Source organism: Miniopterus schreibersii (assembly GCF_964146895.1).
Source record: "Miniopterus schreibersii genome assembly, chromosome: 18".
Taxonomy (NCBI): domain Eukaryota; kingdom Metazoa; phylum Chordata; class Mammalia; order Chiroptera; family Miniopteridae; genus Miniopterus; species Miniopterus schreibersii.
The window spans coordinates 18,542,438-18,559,048 of NC_138121.1; the positions used below are offsets into that span (position 1 = coordinate 18,542,438).

Here is a 16,611-nt window from a genome sequence, read left to right on the forward strand (position 1 = left end):
TATGGCAAAGTATACATAACATAAAATTCACCATTTTAACCATTTTTAAATATACAATGCAATGGCATTAAGTACATTCACACTGTTGTATAACCACCATCATCACTGAACCTCAAAATATTTTTTATCTTTCCAAAGGGAAGCTCTGTAACCATTAAAGAGTAACTCCCCAAAGTATATTACTCTTTAAATTGCTGGATTTTGATCACAAATTGCTGCCTGCTTATTAGTAAGACTCGTACAAGGAGCCAATTCAGTGTGCACCTATTTCCCCATTATGAATGATTAGCACAAAGGCAGCAAAGCTTCACTGGAACATGAAAGCCCCAGTGGCATTTCCCACGTGTTACCAAGAGATGGATCAGAATCAATGAGTTGGCTCCGAAAATGGTCACCAAAGACTTGACCCACAAGTTAAGCAAACGTGAAAGAGTCTAGTACATCTAAGATCCAGTAAAGCCACTGGCAGGTTCCTACCTTATGCAAAAACTCCAGTTTTTCCCCATTGTTCACAAGTTTGTAGGTATAAACAAAGCCCCCTGCTACAGATCGGGGGTTCAGTATCAGGTCTTTGGCCACGCCCACCAGCACATACCAATCTTCACCAGTGTTGGAGAACCTGCACACAGCCACACTGCATAGAGAAAGCAGCAGGAGTTAGGCATTAGTCACAGCCCAGAGAATTTCTATTCCACCTCCAAAACCGTGGATGTTCTGGACTCCTTACCTAAAAGCAGCCTCATTCTGTTCCAGCTGGACAAGGTCCAGTGTGTTACCCTGAATAGGATTCATCACTCGGATCACAGAGGCCCATTGCCCATTGCCAGCCTTGGGAGCTCCAAAAATGGATTCAGGGAGGTTTTCATTGAGGAATGCTGCTGCCATCTCTGCAGCTAGCTCCCGCTCATCCTCCCCTGCTGCTTCCACCATTTCCTAAATCCAAAAACCGAGAGTTGGTGTGTTTAAAGGTGGGTGCTGGGTTAAAGCGGGTTAAGTAGCAAGAACACCTTCAGGAGGAGTCCATAATCTATAAAGTAGCAAAGTCTGTGGACCAAATCAGAATTTCCCAAAATGAAAAGATTAAAGGGAGAGGTACAAAGACAAGGGGAAGAGGGAAGATCAATAAAGGGGAAACCAGTACTTCTTTTTTTGTTAATCTTCACCCAAGGATATTTTTTCCATTGATTTTTAGAGAGAGTGAAAGGGGGGGAGAAACAGTGATGTGAGGGAGACACATCAATTGGTTGTATCCTGCATGCGCCCTGACAGGGGCCAGGGATGGGGGCCAGGGATTGAACCTGCAACCCTGGTACATGCCCTTGACTGAGAATGGAAACCATGACCCTCTGGTGCGCAGGCCGACACACATCAGTCAGAGCAATCCTTTTTTTTAATGCCAAAAAGAACTAACGTCAGCTATAACAAATAGTTGACTAGTGGTCTGAGAAACATAAAAATGAAAATATCATTTTTCTACCTAACCCATCTGATTTCCCCTTGCTAACTCTACTCATGTCCTTTCTTCCAGACCAGATACAGTTTTACATGGTTGGGGATACTTGTCTTTTGCTAGGAAATGATTTTTGGAAGGAGCTCGTCTTATGGAGAATATGAAAGCTATCATCTTTGGGCCAGAATCCAGGAAACAAGTAACAGACTATTTTGGGAGCTCAAGGACTTAAGAACTCTGTTCCAGAGAGGGGTCTAAATATTGAATAAACCCAGGTCAGTATATTAGTCCTGAGTCACAAGAAAGCCTCTAAGACCAAGGACTTTGGCAAACGGCTCTGCCTCAAGGACCCAAAAAGAGCTGGATGTTTAATACAACAAAGAATAATCAACAATTACCCTAGCTGGTTTTGCTCAGTGGTTAGAGCGTCAGCCTGCAACTGAAGGGTTCTGGGTTCAATTCCAGCCAAGGGTGAGTACCTTGGTGGTAGGCTCTATCCCTGGCCGGCGTCAGGACATGTCCAGGAGGCAGCCAATCAATGTGTCCCTCTTGCATCAATGTCTCTGTCTCCCTCCCTCTCTCTCTGAAGAGCAACAGGGGAAAAAAATTGTTGGTTGAGGGTTTAAAAAAAAAAAGAATACTAATGCCCAGCTGGCATGGCTTAGTGGTTAAGCATCGACCTATGAACCAGGAGGTCATGGTTCAATACCCGGTCAAGGTACATGCCCAGGTCTTGGGCTTGATCCCCAGTAGGGGCATGATGGAGGTAGCTGATCAATGATTCTCTCTCACCAATGATGTTTCTCTCTTCTCCCTCTCTCTAAAATCAATAAAAATGTATTTAAAAAATAATAATAATTATAGGAGTTTAAACTTTTCAACACAATTTCACACAAACACCTTTAAATTGAACCCTGAAGGTCTCATTACCTCTGCCATCTGCTGCTTCCTCTGAGCTTTTGTAGCCTCAGTGTAGGCATTGTGGTCAGTCTCAATGATGATAAGGTTGTTACTCTCGGGGTGAATGACAAATTTCCTAGGTGTGTACTGCAGTGGAAATGCTACCTGATTAAAGACAGCACCTAGCTTCTCCAACGCCAAAATCCTATGTCAAAAGGAAAGGGAATTAGTTAGCAGGTCATTCACTCAGAACCTAGAAACCGATTTGAAATGGTCCATGAGTGGTCATAGCGAACACATCAGTCCCTAAAGCTCTAAAATTGGCATTAGACAACATGAAACAACAGACTTCTTATCTAGAAGATTCTCCACAGGAGACAAGATAGGGAAGGGCTCTCCACTTTGGCAACGGCCCACCACTATTGCATGACCATTCTAATTTTCACCAATGAAACTCATGTTAGAACACTCAAAGAAATATCTTTTATCACTCCAGTGACAAAGTGATAGTGATAAGTTAAAATTTCTTCATTACTGACAAACCCCGATATAAAATTATTGTGAAGCACTGCAATTATTTGAAGATATGTGGTATTTGTGCTGATGGTGTTTCATAAAATAAAGTAAATGGCCTCCTGAAACAAAATCACCTAAGCTTTATGAAACCCATGAATCCATTGTGAACAGTCAATAGTTATAACCAGGACATCAACAACATGGGTGGCATTAAGAAGGAATAAATAAAAAATACCCCAAACAAACTTGAGAAAATCACACTGAACAGGTTATTTTCCAGCTTGCAATATAAATAGTGCTCACTCCAACATTATCAGTGTAAACTATAGTCTGTCAACTTGTAAAAGGTATAAATAATTTATACTGAGGTTAAAACTTAAGATGTAACAATGCACATGACAAGGCAGAGAAAAGGTTATGAGTAATACTGCTTTAAAACTAATCCAAAGGCATAGCCCTGAAAAACAAGAACCTTAAATCTGAAGAAGACTGAACTATACTACAAACTTTTAAAACTTGGCCCTTAAAGTTTAACCAGAAGTTAAAATTCCAAACACCGAAACTTGGCTACCAGGTTCTAAAACCCTGAGCCAAATAAAGGTTTCAATTGCAACACACTAGTCGGCTCTTTGCCATCTCTTCATTACTTCTTCCAACACTCTGGCAAAACCACAGTACAAGCCCTTGGGAGAAAGCTCCTTCCCCACTGGGCTTCAACTGTGGGACTCTCTCACCTCAGGGTATTGGTGGAGATGGCCACAATGCCTTCAGGACACTGTTCGGAGGCGAAGCCAGATGCAAATTCCAGGGTCTCATAAGACAGTGGGGTGAGATGGAAACGAGATTGGTAAGAATAGCTCAACCATGAGCGGCTTGACATGGCCAACACCTGAGGAAAGAAAGAACACCTCCAGTAAGTGTGGGGAGAACTCAAACACAGCTTACTGGACAAACACCCTACCCTCAAATTTCAGACTGCAGAATATCCCAATGAATTTTAGAAACCTGTAAGGTTATCTTAAGAAAAAGACACCCAGAGAAGAGGCAGCATGGCTTACTATTTGCTGAAAGTGTGTAATCGCTCAATCTCTCTGAGCCTGTTTCCATGTGTGTAAAGTGGAAATACTATCACAAGGCTGGATAGTTGCAAGGATTAAATGCAGTAACAAGTAAAGAACTAGCACAGTACCCAGAAACACTGATATTCTCAGCTATAAAGGACCTCTTTCACATTACATAGTAAACCACGACACTGATACAAGGTTGCTCATGGGTAAGTGGTACTCTAGGTGGGAGGTATTCATCCAGCTAACTCTCAGTCTGCTCCATTTGCCCAGCCTGAGGGCTGAAGGGATAAATATATCAACTTACCTATAATCAAATCATGAAACAGTGCCACAGAACCCCAGTTAAAAGCTCTGGATTAAGAGACCCTAGACTTCCAACATAAATTAAATAAAATAACCAAGATGGAGCTAATGTCAAACTAACTATATACTGGTTAATAAAAGTAAAGCTTACACCAAGGAAATTTATCTTACTGATGTTACCAACATCCAAACATGCTGCCTGCCTCTTTCATTACTTACTGCCTCCTGGCCTTGCATCCGAACACGAAAGAGTTTCACAGGACGGGACCCCAGGTACCTAGTGCGGGTGTCAGACAGATCCCCAGTGACAGGGTCCAGGACAGTTCTCAGCAGGACACCATTCTAACAAAAAGGAGAGGAGTGGGTTAAGCCTACCCATGATGAAAGTTCCCTTAGCCACTTTATATAATAAGTTCAAAGCAAAAAGAAAGAAATGACTTGGTTTAAAGAATAGCTGAATAACCAGCCAACCATTCATTCATTCTCACTAAATCACCCAAACAGTTACTGAGCATACACTAACTGAAAAGTACTTATTTTTCACTATATGTTTGTAAAATTTTTTTTTACCATGTGTATTAAATTCTTTATAATTTGAAAATATATGCAGTGTTAAAAATAACCAAGCCTATTGTGGTCTCTAAATACCATTTCCCTTATAAATAATAAGACGCCTAAGAAAACAGTTAATTCCGGTCTGGGGCAAGAATATTCCAGATATTTGTGGGGCACTTTGTTGTGCCAGAAGGGAAGCAAGCCCCCAAAGACAGTGGAATCATGTTAAAAGGATAAAAGAGCCAACTTCAAATGGGAACTCCCATTCATCTAAAATGAGATTATTTAGCATCCAAGAAAGAAGGGAAAAAAAAAAAAAAGACTGCAGTAGTTTGAAGCACAAATATGTAAAAACCTGCAGATTCAAGTTATTTTATAAAAAATACCCCGCTTCATCGGTCCTCAATATTGCTATGGCACCAACTCCTTACTCTGGAAATGGGTGAGCAAAGGAGAAAAAAAAATAAGTATTTATCCTTTCACTATATGAATTGTATTTCAGGGTGAACAAAGATAATGAAGCAAATTGTCTTTAAAGAAAAGTTCCAGTTAATTAAATAAAGTATGAAATAGAAAATCATTTCCCAGCCCTTAATGAAACAATAAATCTAGGCAATGTGTATCAAAGGCTGTTGATGGGGAGCTTCTAAACAGGTAATTTAAAATAAATACAAACATTCTAACATCACTTAAAATGGGACAACCAGATGTTATATGCCTTCTGATGTGATATAACAGGAGTAATTAGCACCACCTATAAAATATTCTTGTCCCCCCTTACACACACAAAACGAAATCCAAATCTAATCAATCTCTAGATCTGTGCTATCCAACACTGTAGTCAGCAAGCCACAAGAGGCTAGTCCGATTTGAGGTGTGCCGTTAAGTACTAAATTCCAGATTTCAGACTTAGTCCAAAATCATAAAAAAGAATATAAAATCTTAATTTTTATATTGGTTACAAATGGAAATACTTTAGATATATTGAATTACACAAAACATTAAAATTAACTTCATCTGTTCCTTTTCTGTAGCTACTGGAAAATTTAAATTACACATGGGGCTTACATTATGTTTTTAATAAACAGCATGGTCTAGGATCTACCCACTAGTTTTGCAGGAAATACAGATAGAAGAACATTAAGCACACAAGAATGGCTGGCAAATCCAGAAGGTGGGAATTTCTGTAAGAAAAATGATCTGGTTTCCTAAAAGATAAAAATAAAAATGAGGATGGGGCAATTATGAAAAGAAACATAAAAATATAGATCAAGCAGATGCAAACTTTGCACAGCTCAATGTAGATCCTGAGCAGAACCAAATATTAAGACATTGGGGGGGGGGGGGAGGAATTGGACAAGGCAGCAGATGATAGTAAGGAATTACTGTTGGATTTGCTTTAAAATACTCCAAAAAAGAGAGGGAAAATAGATAATACAAGAGCCAAAGATGATAACTGTTAAAACTGGTGATGGGTACATGGAGGGTCATTACATTAAGTCTAAGTTCATGCATGTTTTACCATTTCTAAATTAGGAAGTAAAATTAAAAAGCAAAAAATACCTGGGCTAGATGATTTACGGTTTAAGTAAATAATCATTAAGTAAAATGAAAAGTATAAGGTCAAAAACCCTGACACTGCCCTGGCCAGTGTGGCTCAGTTGTTTGGAGCATAGTCCTGTTCACCAGAAGATCACAGGTTCCATTCCAGGTGAGGGCACATACGGGAGGCAAACCAATCAATGTTTCTCTCTCTCTGGGATCAATGAAAGCATACCCTCATCTGAGAATTAAAACAAACAAAAACCCTGTTGCTATCTGATCCTTAAGTTCCTGCTTTTCATGCCAGGAAGAACTCAGCTGCTATGATACAGAGAACACCTAGAGGTCCTTTATTGCTTATGGAGTCCAATAAGAACTGTGAGGTATTAGTTTCAAAAGCTGCATATTGTGAGTACAGGTGACTCTTGAGGACCTCACCTAGTTTTGACCCAGAGTAGTGAAGGCAAAGCATTTTTATCAAAGACTCTTAATGAAAATACTTTTCTCTACTCCTTATTTGTTCTAATTAGAGCTGAGAAAAGTGGAACATGGAGCAGTACCATTCACTGAACAGTAACTGAAACCATGGGCAAAGAAAATGCCCATATCGAACAAAGGAGTGCGTGAAACCTTAAAGGCCTGACACCAACAATGTGCCCCCTCATTTCTTACCTGTAGCCCAATATTCAGGTATAGGAAGCCAATGGAGCCCCTCTCACCCAGTTCATCTTGCTTCTCAGTCCCACCCATTTCCACGATACACAAGGATTCAGGCTGGGCTGGGAGAGCCTGCATGCTCAGAGGTTGCAAACAGTCCTAACAGAAAGAGAGAAAAAAATAAAACACGGGAAACGACTAATTTTGGAAAAAACTTACCTAGAGAAATCTAATTCTAGGAGTAAAGAACAATCTGGAGTGAGTTCTAAATTGGTAGTGGGTTACTAGCTAAACTGAATCTTAAAATAAACTCTGCAGAGGATCATGCTTTCCTCTTTTTGTCAAAGTGGATAATGGGGTAAAAGTACATAAGCAAAGGGCACCTCCTCTAAAAGTCATCTAATGCCCTGGAGCCAGTCCAAGTCCTTTCCTGTAAAAACAGTCTTGGGACTTTTTTTAAACTATAAAAGAGAGTCAGAGCTTAAACCAAAGAAGTATTTAGTAGTCTCAGATCAGCATCTTTAGAGCACTGCAGAAGACTCCTGAAATGTGCTATGAAAGATATCCAGTAGCATCAGATTCCAGGGTGCAGCCCAGCTGATCTCAGAGACAGACATCGGGAGTGGGCCAAGTGCTCAGGTTCCAACGGGAAGATCCTTGAAGTGGAGTGACACTCACTGAAGGGTCCAGGGAGATGATTCTGACAGTGTTGTCTACCAGTCCCACAGCGAGGAAGCGAGACCGCTGCTCTCCAGGAGGCACATTGGCCAGACTCATGCACACCACATCTGCTGACATCTCCTTCCGCTCTGTGTACTCGTTCAGCTGTCCTGACTATAGGAATGAAGACAAGAGAGGTCACAAACCACTCCAACTCACCCCCAAACCATGGACCAAGGAACAGAAGGGGGCCTTTTAAGTTCTTTTTTGCTTCCTCTAACTCCTTACTATAATCAATGACCAAGAATTTCTCTACTTGAGATCCGAAGACTGAACGTTACAGGCTAACCAGGAAGCAAAATTACTGATGAGAGAACCAAGAGACCTTTGACAGGTACAATGCACCACAAAATTTGTAAGCCAACCTAGCTCTCAGGAAAACACAAATATATAAAAAAGGTTTATCTGTTCACGAGAATACATTGGGTGAAATAGAATTCAAATATGGAAGTTAAAGATAAAGAAATTTCAATCACAGGTATAGTTAGACTCTATAAGTTGGTCACATCCACAGACTTCCAGAGAGCATGATAATTAAGTATACCCAACATCCTTCCATAGAAAAAAGCCCATTTCTGAAATGGATTCAGATTTCAGAAACTAAACCTATGGCAAATACTTGGTGGAAAAATAGAGTGTGAAGCGCAGGAGAATCAAGTGTTTCATTGCTAAGACAGGATTTCATAACTCCAATTAGAATTAAGACATGAACGTACTCACCTCCTACTCCCCACTAAAGGGCCAAACTGGCTTGTGGACACTCCCTCAATTCTCTTTCTTGTGAATATAATCTAGATACCTGGACTACAACTACTCCCATCTTTACCTCTGGACCCTAGACAAGTCCCACAGTAAACAATAAAATAACATACGGGATCCATTTCAAAATAGACCAGCTCTCCTCCTGTAAGGGCAATCACCACTTGTCGCTGGTTCACTGCACATTTCACAATTGTTTTCTTCCCAGGGGTCTTCCATTCATTGACTCTCTTGTCTGCTCGTATGTGCCGAATGCCATCAGGATAAACCTGGAGTAACACAACAAAACCTGACTTTAGCAATTTGACACATTGCTTAGACTGATCCTCACACCTATCAAATCTGTCACTCCTGACAGATCTGGAGCCACTGCATTTGAAGCACCAGTTGGGTCAATGACAAAAGTCAATGATCTTGCTCCAGGCAAGGTCAACTTAAAGTTCATATCTGGGGTGGGAGATGGGTGGAGGGGGGTAAAGGGGAGAAAATGGGGGATATCTACAATACTCTCAACAATAAAATAAATTTTTAAAAAAAGGTCATATCTTGCAATGTCCACTTCAAAGAAGCTCAAAGCTCATTAAGGTAAACACAGCTGCCTATATAATGAGGGCAAGGAAAGAAGCATGTAAAGTGAATAGGTAAACAGCTCTCTGAGAATCCTCACCTGCACCAAGGCATCATCTCCTAACAAGGAGCAGGACAAGGTAGGAGTGGTGCCCAGGAACCCAGAGTCAGTTACTTCTTCCACAGTTTCTCCGATAGACAACACAAGTGTGGCATTCACGAAAGACACAATGATATACGCATCAAACTCATCTGAAAAAGGAAAAACAAAGGAGCTGGTTAGCTAATAAGTTACTAGTTACAAAGCCAAATGAGACACACTATGTTTTCTCTTCAGAAACCTTCCAAGGCATTTCTTCTATGTGTAGTCACCATACACAGTCATGTGACAAAGGGTACAGGATAATCCAAAAGATAACTGATGGCCATAAGAGCCTACAGATATACTCTGCTTCCTTAAATGCCAAAATACATTGAGCAGATACACCCACTTCTAATACCTCTGAAAACTAGTATTTTCTTGAAACATTAGCTGGAAAGATGCAAGAGGACAAAGCAAGGGAATCAGGGGTATGAAGAAATTTTCAATACAATATATATATTGAAGCTAAACTTATTTGTGCCAGATACCAATCATGAACTATTGTATTTTTTTTATATCCTCACCAAGGATATTTTTCCCCCCATTGCTTTTCGGGGGGGGGGGGGGGGAGGGAGGGAGGGAGGGAGGGAGGGAGGGAGAGAGAGAGAGAGAGAGAGAGAGAGAGAGAGAGAGAGAGAGAGAGAAACACTGATGTGAGAGAGACACATCAACTGGATGCCTCCTGCATGAGCCTGGACCAGGGCCAGGAATCAAGCCTGCAACTGAGGTATGTACCCTTGGCCAGAATCAAACCCAGGACGCTTCAGTCTGAGGGCCAAAGCTCTAACCACTGAGATACACCAGCTAGGGCACAAGCTATTCTTAAAAGATACTCCTTATAACCAGGGAAAGGTGTCCACCTTCTTCCAAATGAAACTGATGTGAGAACATAAGACCTAATGAATAAAACAGATTACTTAAGCCTTCATGAGACTAAGTCATTCTAGGGTTGGAAACTGAGAATCCTAAGATGTCCCAATATGAATGATATTTAATACTAGATAACCAGGAAGGAGGGAGGGGAAATTGTTTATATTGTCAGTCCTTAACCTCTCTAGAACACTAGATAACCAGGAAGTAGGAGGAGAAATTATTTATGCTGTCAGTCCTTGACCTCTCTAGTTTCTCACTATTTAAAAATACTGGTCATGAGAGCAATCCTATTAGGATTTGCTTTCCATTTAATGAAATGTAGTTGGATAAACAAACACTAACAATTTTCTCAAGGAAGTCAGAGGATCTGAGGAATACAGGCAACCTCAAGTTTCCCATGCAGATCCCATTGTTAAAAACCATCCATTTCCCACACATCCCACCCTACATAAGAAAACAGCTTTTGTGTATCTCCCATATCTAGCACAACGTCTGGCATACAGTTTGATAAATACTAAATAAGGGAATGTTTATTTTTTAGAGGGTTGAGATTTTCCTACTTTACATTTGAATTTTCTGTATCAATTACCTCTTTTGTCCCTCACACAGAAACCAGATAAACAAAGGACAGAATGACAGGTAAACAAGGCACTAAATTGGGAGTAACAACCTTACTCTCAGCAGAAGCAGCTGTAGTCCCCTTTCTGCTGAGCTGAGCCTTGGTCAGAGCTCAATGACAAAGGGTGGATACACCCACCCACAATCAAGGACACAGTTTGAGTTCTGAATGATCCCAAGGTGGTTCAGCTGAACTAAGATTACTGGAGTAGTTCAGCAGAATCTGTGTTCTTTATTTAAAAAAAGAGAAAGCAAGCCCAGTGAAGATGTATTACTGCTATAGCCTATAGTAGCAGTGTTCTGACCCATTAGCAGGACATAAAGCCAATTTGGTGGGTTGTAAACAGCACATTTAATCAGAATCGTATAGAAATAAATGTGATTTATGAAACTGCTTCACACAAAGTTAAGGATTAAGTACTCTTTTTAGAAACTTTTTGCTTCAGTTAATAATACATGTGTACATGTGTAATGACTGGGTGGCTGAAAGGTAAGAATTAAAGATCTTCCCCAGTGGGTAAAATCTAACAGCTACGCAAGAAATCCAGAGTAAGGATTCAATTTCCAAATTATAAGCAGTAACAGTGGACAAGCAGATAGTTGGCTTTAGATTATTTTGTTATAACTGTCAACATGTTTCAAATGCTTTGGGGACACCTTATAAAATCAAGTTGTAAGACAGCCCTATTCACATTCATGATATGAGTAATGTCACAGTTGTTCCTGAAACGGATAACCTAATCATGTAAAGCAAAACCAGTCAAGTCTCCACACAAAACCAAACTTGGAAGCTTTAGGCCAACTCTCAGTTTTTGAACTGGAAATTTCTGGTATGCAAAAATAACAAGAATTGCTTAATTTTAACATTATATGAATATTGTATCCTTTCCCATGTTCTCATTACTGAAATCTAATATCTCAAAAGTTGTGCCAGAGTAAATTAAAGCCAAACAACAAAGGAATCTAACTAGCCAGGATTTCTGGTCTCTTCCTTCAGTCATGAGGAAAAGGGGTCTTCCAGAGAAGCAAACATCCAACTTTTAACTTACATGCAAAAGAATGGGGGGAGGGAGGAAGGAGGGCTACCTGGGTCCTTATCTTCCCTTTGACCCAAGGCCCCACTGCTGAGATATAAAAAGAGAAAGAGTTGCTCAGTGGGTTTAAATAATAGGGCAATTCAACATTTGCTGGGCAATTCAACAAGCGGTAGAGCAAGGACTAGTAATATCTGAAAGCTGCTTAACAGCACATTTTCTCAAAATACCCATTACCCTGTGAACACTAAGCACACTGTAACCTCTACCTTTTCCATTTTATGCCAACAGACTAGCAGTTCTTGTGTCTTAAGGAAGTTATAGGTTAAAAGTTGGAGTTCAGAAAAATCAAGCTTCAAAGTAAATGACTACAAACGATAAATATCTATATTCCCTTTATCCAAGGGTTGCAAGCTTCAGATAAAAGAACATCAGTTCATACCTCAGCAGAGAATTTACTAGGGTATGAGAATGCATTTTTGCCTAAATTAAATAGGACTTCTACTTGTCTGAACACTGCTGAAGTACTCCAATAGAGAGGATGCTTTATTCTTCTTCCTCCTGCTTAAGGATCTGAGGCTCAACAAGTAGCCCACTTGAAAGGCTAAAATGAGTGACCATCCAGATGATTCAAGCCCCTCATTCTCATTTTATTTTCAGATTACTCGTGTTTGTCTTGCCTCCTATTATATTCAAAAGGGGTTAGGGGGCTTTCTCTAGGGCCTGGATCCTTCAGTTAGTATATGTGGAACGTATAAAACTTCAAGGGAGAGTATGAAGCTTAGGTTTTCTAGCTACAGGCTCTTTCAGCTTACAAACAAATCAGTCATATTTTCCACATTCTGTGGGAGAAAATAAGACAAGTTGATTCCTGCCTCAGACCATTTAATATACAGGCAGATGGGTGTGCATTATTATAATGCACAAGGACACCCAACTGCAAAGTTACCCTCTGAGAGATGCCATCAGGGCAGCCTCAGTATTTTGTGTAGGTCCCTCTTACTGGGTAAACTCTAAGACCCCATGGTAGACCCTAGCAGTTAGGTACACACCTGTGGTGATCAGCACCTTCACCAGCCACCTGTGGAAGAGAAAAAAAGGCTTGGTATTGGTAGTGTGCATCACCAAGTACCAGCCAAGGTTAGTAATTGCCTGGAAGACTGCGGCATGTGTGGACATGTGGAATGTTCACTCAACATTAACCTGTGTATCTGGAAAGAGAATGAACAAAGAGAACCTGACCTATTTTCATGGTGATAGCCCAAATTATGGTTTCTAAAGAGTAAAATTTATTGAGATGTAGTCTTTTCCTAGATTTGGTATTTAGAAAAGAAAAATTTCCAGCTACAAGTTCCACCATGCACCATAATGCTTATCACTAACTTACCAAACATTGTCCAAAAAGCCTTCCCTGATTCTCAAACATATGCCCATTCCCTCTCTTCTAACCCCTCCTTGGCAACATGCTTGTGCCTTTGATCACATCAGAACACATAATAGTTTGTCTTCTTTAGATGGCAAATGCTATCTTTACTGAGTACATGGTGGGCACTCAAAAGACTGCAGGATGAGTATAGAATTTATCCTAACCACAGCAAGAACCATAGACTCTCCCACTGCAGGGTCAGTCAAATGAGCAATGAATTGGAATTCAGGAGACCAGGCTTTCAATTTCTATCTTGGGACAGTGAACCTGTGATTTCCTGCCTTAATAAAAATGACTGTTAACTTTTCTATAAATATAAATCTATTTTAAAACAGTTTAAGAAGTAAAACAAGGGAAGCACACTAGTTTTTACCTCAAAGGATCTTTCTAATTCAAACAGTCTAGGCAATGTTTTCAAGAGCCATAAAGTCATTAAGTCACCAAGCTAAAGGTGAACATCAACAGTGACCAGTTTCTTTATGACATTACATGTAATAGGGAAATCTTTCTAAATCAACTGCCTAATTATCTTCGCAGCTGAAATGAACCTACTGATTTCCTATTCACCTTTTCTTTTTTTTCTTCTCAACTCAGACTTGATTCCAAAGCCTACATGAAAACAAAATCCACCAAAATGTGTTTTCTGCTAATAGAAAAAAGTTTCCCTCCTACACATTTCCCATTTCCCTTAAATTTGTTCCACAACCAGAACATCTAAATATCAGGAATAAATCCAGCTGTTCTCTTGAAAAGTTTTGGAAACTGGCCAGGGTGATCTTACTCACCAGTCCTACATTCCTAAGGGAACACAAGGAAAATGAAGTCTAAGAACAGGAATGAACTACAGCCCCAAAGTAAATCAAAAGAAAAATGGGACTTGAGTTTTATTTCTAAGGGACTGAAATTTAATTGCCACAAGACTTCCCCGCTGTTGCACTACCATGCATTTTCACATAGCTTTCAAAATTTTAGGATGAGGTGACCATTTTTATCTAGGAGCTCAGACTCCCTCCCTCTCTTTCCTCCATCCCTCTTCCACTCACTCTAAAATTCTGATTCTAATCAATCTCTGCTTTCCTTAAGCACAATTACTGCCATATACCCATCAAGCAGGACTAATTAACAAGCTTTACCAAATCTCCTTATACCCAGAACAGTCAGTTTCATTGTGGTTTCAGCACAACAGGAGAACATGGTTGAAGAAGAATAAAGCAAAACCTTTCCCTCACACCATGCCTTACACAAAAGGGACAAGTGTCTTACAGGTGAATAAAGTCAAAGAACATCACACATGGAAGCTCTATGATACCAAATTGTATACGTACTGAATATTAACAACCCCCTATGCACCCCTTACCCATGTGTACAAAAAGTAGTAGGTGAAAGCATCTAGATTGGGAGAGCCTCAAAACATATCAGGCCAGAAAAGTTTCTAGTATATGGTGCTAGATGAAGTGATATAGAACTATTATGAATGCACTCTCTTAAAACCTCTATTGGCAATGGCACCCAGACCCTCACTTTGACTGTTGTGAGAGGGCTGCTTACCTTCAATGTGCCGGCGCACTGTCCAGACAGCATTGGGGTTACCGGGCAGTTCAGAGACAGCCATTTCCGACACCTGACAGAAGAGGAGATAAACCACAGATCCAGTGAGCATGGAATTCAGCTCCCTGCTTACAACTACACTAGATAATTAGGTTCCAAAGGCAGTGCTCACACTGTATACTAGATTAAAAGAATGTACCCATCTAGTCAAAAGAGAACATAAGAACCAAAAGGAGTAAGAAGTATTGGCAATACCCATGACAGACTTTAGCAAGAAATGATGGAACACCACCTGGGAGGGTAGTTGTTGCAGCCAAAAATACACATTTCCTTTGCATATGGCATACCCGCATCCTCCTCAGAGAGCATGTGAAAATGAATCCGGCCATCTGAGTTAGCATCCATTTCTTTCCCCAGCTCCCCAAAGCCAAATCTCATCTTTCTTCATGGACCAATTCAAATGCCACATTCTTTAGGAAAAATCTTCCCTATCTTCTTGGCTGGCAGTCATCTCTCCCTCCTATAAGCTCTCACAAAAATCACAATCACCATCTTATGGCACTTTTCCAAAAGGGGAAAATAAATTTTCCCCACTAAATTTTTATGGTACTCAAGGTCAGAGTCAGGAATCCTATGAATGCCCTTCAGTTCTCAAACATTCAAGAAAATATCTAAGGTGAACTCAAAATAATCTAGAATGGAAAACTGGTGTGGGTTATACATGAACTCTCTATACTATCCTTGCAATTTTTCTATAAATCTAAAAACCATCCTAAAATACAATATTATTTTTTAAATAACCCAGAAACAATAAATTAGGCAGCTTAATATACTGTACCAACTAAATTTTGTAGGAAGAACTCAAATATACTCACAAAAGACATTTCCCCTTTCTTAGTTTACTAACAGCAGGAATACCTGATCATTGTCAGAATACTGGGAAACTTCATCATCAAGGAAATGTAAGTATCAGATGTGCTACATTCTACATTGAATGTAGTATCTGACAGTGGCCCTGTTTAACTGAGACCATAATCTAGCCAGACAACAAAGTTCAAATACACATAAGAAACAAAGCAATGTTCAACAATATAACAAACGTTTTTTTAAATTTTATTTTTCAATTACAGTTTACATTTAATACTACTTTGTATTAGTTTCAGGTGTACAGCATAACAAAGTTCTTTTTTTCTGTAGAATTAGAAAAAAGTGATAGGGGCAGAGGACTCAAAAACAATTCTTAATTGGGTCCTTTATTTCTTACACTGTACACAAAATTTTTTGTAAATGCATATAGATACGCATTCTTGGAGAAGTGCTTTCAGTAGAAGATCGAAGGAATCCAATGAATAGTAACTAATCAAGAACTATTGGTCTAAATTGGGTTTGGATCACTGAAAATTTGGTGGATTGATGCATATTTTGAGAGTCAAAAATTCGTTGAATTGCCCAAAAGGCAATATTAACAGCTAACATTTACTGAACAATTATACACCAGACCTTGAGCTAAGTGCTTTATATGCAGTATCTTGTGTAATTCACACAACAATCCTTTAAGGCAGGTGCCAATAAGCCCATTTTTACAGAAGAGGAATCAAAAGCTTAGAGTACTAGCTATTAACTGATCGAGGCAGAATTCAAAACCAAGGTCATCTTGGCTGTGTTTCAATAAAAATCTACAAAAACAGGCAACGGGGCCTATAGTTTGCCAACCTCAATCTCTGAAAGCAAACTGCCTTGATTTATTTTCATTGCTTCCTCTTGGAGCAGTTCAGGGAAATGCCCACAAGGAGCACCCTGCACAGCCAGGAAAAGAGGATTTCCTAGGTGGGGCCCACCCTGGCCTGCCTCTCTAGAGATCCTGAGAGTCCTGCTGTGCTGGCTCTTCCCCACGTGGTGATACTACTGTCCCCTTTATGCGGCACATGGACATG

At 40.0% G+C, this 16,611-nt stretch overlaps 1 protein-coding gene across 2 annotated transcripts in view; it reads right to left on the bottom strand.

Annotated features, from left to right (window-relative positions):
• SF3B3 (splicing factor 3b subunit 3) overlaps positions 1 to 16,611 on the bottom strand; it is a 38,748-nt gene that overhangs the window by 7,491 nt on the left and 14,646 nt on the right. For both annotated transcript variants that reach the window (XM_081117828.1, XM_081117829.1), the window contains exons 11-20: positions 14,678 to 14,750; positions 9,137 to 9,288; positions 8,583 to 8,738; positions 7,669 to 7,824; positions 7,006 to 7,149; positions 4,456 to 4,578; positions 3,601 to 3,755; positions 2,381 to 2,555; positions 728 to 933; positions 478 to 634 (exon numbers count right to left, since the gene is read on the bottom strand). In XM_081117828.1, the coding sequence (XP_080973954.1) occupies positions 478 to 634; positions 728 to 933; positions 2,381 to 2,555; positions 3,601 to 3,755; positions 4,456 to 4,578; positions 7,006 to 7,149; positions 7,669 to 7,824; positions 8,583 to 8,738; positions 9,137 to 9,288; positions 14,678 to 14,750 (1,497 nt within the window). The remainder of the gene's footprint in view (positions 1 to 477; positions 635 to 727; positions 934 to 2,380; positions 2,556 to 3,600; positions 3,756 to 4,455; positions 4,579 to 7,005; positions 7,150 to 7,668; positions 7,825 to 8,582; positions 8,739 to 9,136; positions 9,289 to 14,677; positions 14,751 to 16,611) is intronic.